The sequence below is a fragment of the Ipomoea nil genome, unplaced genomic scaffold, assembly GCF_001879475.1.
Source record: "Ipomoea nil cultivar Tokyo-kokei standard unplaced genomic scaffold, Asagao_1.1 scaffold1129, whole genome shotgun sequence".
NCBI classification, from domain to species: Eukaryota; Viridiplantae; Streptophyta; class Magnoliopsida; order Solanales; family Convolvulaceae; genus Ipomoea; species Ipomoea nil.
Genome location: NW_017617557.1, coordinates 978,954 through 984,047, shown reverse-complemented (window position 1 = coordinate 984,047; position 5,094 = coordinate 978,954). Strand labels below are relative to the sequence as shown.

General features: G+C 36.1%; 1 protein-coding gene across 1 annotated transcript; it reads right to left on the bottom strand.

Moving 5' to 3' along the window:
- Positions 1–2,276: 2,276 nt before the first annotated feature.
- On the bottom strand, positions 2,277–4,015 carry LOC109183547 (shewanella-like protein phosphatase 2). The gene has a single exon (XM_019333651.1). The coding sequence runs from the start codon at positions 3,876–3,878 to the stop codon at positions 2,655–2,657; it is 1,224 nt and encodes a 407-aa protein (XP_019189196.1). The 5' UTR covers positions 3,879–4,015; the 3' UTR covers positions 2,277–2,654.
- Positions 4,016–5,094: the final 1,079 nt, after the last annotated feature.

Below are 5,094 nucleotides of genomic sequence, written 5' to 3'. Positions count from 1 at the left end.
TTTTATTAAAATACCATCATAGATTAAATTTTTCCTAGCATTCAGGACAAACAAAACTTCAATTAGAACAATTCAACTTGCCCAATGCCTTGAACTTTTACAACAAAATTGTTTCCCATCTACAATGTAGGACCATCTTCTTTCAATTCTTTGAAAGACTTGAAAAGATGTTTATCTTTGTCAACATGTCTCGTGGCCCTTGTGTCAACCAACTAGCTTTTGTCACCTTGAACAATACACACTACTTCAAAAATAATAGCAATAAAATTGTATAATATCAACCGCAAGATTAATATCACCTTGCTTTTCCTGCCCTTTTCCTTGGCTCCGCAAGATTAATATCACCTTGCTTTTCCTGCCCTTTTCCTTGGCTAATATGTGATTTTCCTTTCTTATTTTTCATTTCCTATAGTCCTTCTCGAAATGAGGACCCCCTAAAAACCAACAGGATATGAATTTACCAATATTCTATTTCTTTTTGCATTTGGAAGAACTGGTGAAATTTCTTGATCACATTACTTCTTTGTCTTTCGTGTATATATACCAACTCTAAATCGATCCAACTTTTCAAAGTTGGTTGCGAGATTTCGAAGTGTTGATGTCATGACTCTTTTAAGTTAATTAAAAACTTGTAAATTGTTAGCGATAACTTAAGGAAAACAAAGAACCAAAGCACTTAAAACGTGTATCAAATACACTTTCCTACAAGCTTTTTCGCCTAAAGCACTTCTTAAATTATAAACAGAAAGAAGACAAATACCATTATGAGGACTTAGACTTTCATGTATTTTTCAATTATATTGCTCAGCAAATTATATCATGGACCATGGTCTACCTTGCATTGTAGACCCTGGTCAAAAAATAACCATCAGATTCTGTACTGCACTTAATACATTCTATACTTGCAGTTAACAATTTCTGTACCTGTAAACAAATTGAAGGCACATAACATGGCAATTATTATAGACACATAAACCGTTAACTGCACTGCACTAAATACATTCTATACTTGCAGTTAACAATTTCTGTACCTGTAAACAAATTGAAGGCACACCTGTAAACAAATTGAAGGCACATAACATGGCAATTATAGACACATAAACCAACCCCCTCCTTCTGTTACAAAAAAAAAAAAAAAAAAATAGACACATAAACCGTTAACCGCAGGTACAGAATATGTTAACTGCATACACAACATGTTAACCAACATCTTATTTGTCTACAGTTAAATTATTATGTACCTACATTTAACAATTTATGTATCTGTAATTATCATGTTATGCGTCTATAATTACCATGTTATATGCCTTCAATTTGTTTACAGGCAAGCACAGAATGTATTGACGTGTACAGAATGTTGGAGTCATTTATTGCAATGAACTATAGGTTTACTCAGACCCTGAACAGCTCAACATTTTGGTCATATATATTAAACAGCAATTATAATTTAAGAACTCAGTAGAAACATCTAGCAAAACCTTGTCATAAACTGTTGTGTTCAATTTTGTGGAAATCAGGGGAGATGTGGTCAATATCAAAAGTTTATCCATCTCCTCTGATGAATTGAGACAAATACTTTCTCAGTATGCTTAATGGTTGCACAACGCCTTTCTAAAGTTTCCAGAATACATAATGTGTCAATTCTAGGAGCACCAAGGTTAACACAGTAAGAGGTTCATTTATCAAGACAAAGGTAGAACAAATTACCACAAAATAAATGGCGCAGAAATCTTTATCCTAGCAAGAAGGGTAGCCAATTTTTAAGAAAATCTAAATCTAAATGTTCAGTGCTTTAAAGGTGTATGCAAAACTCTAATTACAACAACATTCTATGATCTTTTGTCTTATGTATTTGTCTGATTATGAAACATTAGAGCATTCTATTCCCAAACGCATAAGCTGGGCAAAACACATAGAAGGGTAGGCTCTACCTATAACAATATCTAAATGTTAAGAATATTGAAGATGTGCTTAAGAATCTAGTTACAGCTGTGCCTGCCCTATGATCTAACCACGTAAGTGATCCAGAAGTCATTTTCCTGCTTTCCAAACACACCCTAAGTTCAATTAGATATCTTAATATGTTTAATTCCAATTTGCAAAGGTCTTTGTGCACTATGCCTCTCAAAATCAAGTCCACATATGCTTCAATTCTATACATACATAACTAAATTCAACTTTTGAAAGTTAACTATTCAGTATAGTGTTTGTTATCTCAAGAAAAACACAGCAGTTTCTTTTTTATCAATTAGAAAAGAAAATTATGCACAAAACAGTAACAAAATAAAACTATGTAAAGGTTCCATTCCATAGGGAAACGATAATCAATTACCGAGTATATCAACTCCCCAAAAACCAAAGTAAAGGTAGTAAACAGCTCTGTTCATCAAGTTAGAGAAGAAAACACAAATGGTATCTGAACAGTAGAAGAAACTAGCAAACTAGGTGAAAAGAATCAACCACTTTCATTGGAGCATCAATATATTATATATGTCTACGTGTAAGCAAATACAAGTTTTGATTCCAATTGAAAGGCTAAATAGAATTCTAATTCCTCTAGTGAGTGATCCTAGAACCATACCTACAGGAGTGAACACATAGGATCCCAAGAGCTTTCACAAGAACAAGTGCAAGAGGTCAATCAATTAAAGGAATCATGCATTAACCTTAACTTGCCTCGGTCCCTGTGCAGGTGCAGGGAACCAGAACCCAACACCATCTTTTTCATTAGCATCCATAACAGCTTCATTTCCATCCTGACACAACGGATTTGATGTTAAAATCCTTACCCTCGACTCCCTATCTATCTCTAAGACCTCAGGGAATCCATTGACACACCCCTTCGACATACCAACATCAATCCTTATAGCCCGGTTCTGGCAGACACCATTAATCCCACTCATCTGAATGGTATGCCCCATGATCATCCTCTTTGCACCAGGAATCGTAGCGAGCACATGCTCAAGGGTTGAACAATCGCAATCCTTTGGCAACTCATTTGAGAACTTCCTCAACCAAACAATCGAATTTTTCCCTCTAACCAAGTCCCTCCAAACCTTATTCCTCACCCCATAAATCCAATCTCTTACTTCTTCATTCACCTTCTCTAATCCATAATCAACGTGTATAGGTAAGAGCCCACCATGGGCAAAAACTGAATCCCCAACCATAACAACAGTCTGATTTTGGGATAAAAACCTTGTAGCCACCGGTCCATTTGGCCTCAATGCTGCAATGCGTGCCCTGATTCCTGTAAAGCATTCTGGTTTAACTCCAGGGAATTTGAAAGGCACTCCATCAAAGGGGTCCTTTAAGGTCTCCTTATCCTCTATACCATCACACCGCTTCTTCAAAACCTGCCCTACAGAATGCCACAAAGCCCAATCCTCGAACTCCTTAAGACCCGCTTCTGTCACGTACCTAAAATCGCCATCTACATTCATTATCTCATGATTACCGTTCATAGTGATCACAATCCCGCCATCCTTAGCTGCTTCCCTCTTCAACTTCTCGAGAAAATAAAGAATCTTGAGCTCCTCCCCGCCGCGGTCGAGTACATCCCCCACCTGAACAACCGTGGTGGACCCACCACACCATCGATCTTGGCCGTCGATTAACCCGGAGAGCCGGAATGCCTGCTTGGTCTTTTGAAGATCGCCGTGGAGGTCGCCCACGGCGATGAGACGGGCCGGTGCTGGGAATACGGTCTGCAAACGCGGTAATGGATTGGAATCAAAATTAGGTTTAGGGTTAGAAGGCGGGTCCGATTGCGGCGGCAAGAAGAGGCCGCCGCTGACTGAGAAATCGACGAAGGTATCGACAAAACTGGAGACGAAATCGGGGAGATTCTCGCAAGAAATGCCGCGAGGAAACCCCATTTTGCAGTTTTCGTCAAATATTTTGAAGAAATTTTTTGGGTGTTCAACAAAATCTTTGCTACGCTGAAATGATAGGCTGCGCAGCCTGGTCCTTGATGGCGGAGTAGACTTTTCTGTTACGTGAAGAACAGAATGTTTCTTGACCCGCCCAATTTCTATAAATACCTTATGGAAATACATTAGATATGAATTACTGTATATATTTTGAATAAATAAATAAATAAATTTTTGAAAACCAAAAACGAATGCAATATATTAAACCTCATCAATAAAAATATATATATATATATATATATATATATATATATATATATATATATATATATATATATATGTATATATATAAATAGGCCATAGAATTATTTAAAAAATAATAATTAAGTCATCGAACTTGAATAAGCTCCAAATTAATTCATGAATTTGAGAAAAAGGTGCAATTGATCAAATAAGTCAAATTTATCGATAATAAACAAGTTACCGGTAAAATTCACTATTGATTATATTTTTTGTCGTTGACTAGAGAAAATATCACCACCGACGCCTTTTCCGGCAGGACAACCAGAGAAGGTCCTGATTCAAACTTAATAATCTACTAACGTGTACTCAAACGAATTCTAGTGGTCCTGGTTTATAAGCATCTTCCCTTCTACCGCAAACACTTCAGTTATTTGTCTCCCCAAACTCTAAACCCATCAATCGGAAGTTTCATGGTGGCGGAGCAGGCAACCACTACCAACTCATTGTCGAGCCGCCAGTTGGGTGGCACCCAGTGGCGGATACAAAAAATTACATGAGTGGGGGCATACTTAAAATGATTTTAGAATTGTTAGTGCCAAAATATCAAACACTTATAATACGGTTTAAATACATTAATAAATTATAATAAAATGTTTATGATAGACTATATGATAATTAGGAATGAAGCCAAAATTGTACTTGGGTAGGGCACTTTGAAATGTTATAAAAATATTTATAGCAAAATATGATGGACTGCATTAACTAAATGATTCATTAGAACTAAAATGATGAACCGAAGTGTTGTGGGTGGGATTTTTGAACCCATACCATTTCATATATCATAACCAAAGTTTAACCAACTGAGCTGATGAATTACTTGGTTTTCTTTACATATGAATATATATATATATATATATATATATATATATATATATATATATATATATATATATATGATACTGCTAATTGCCACGTACGC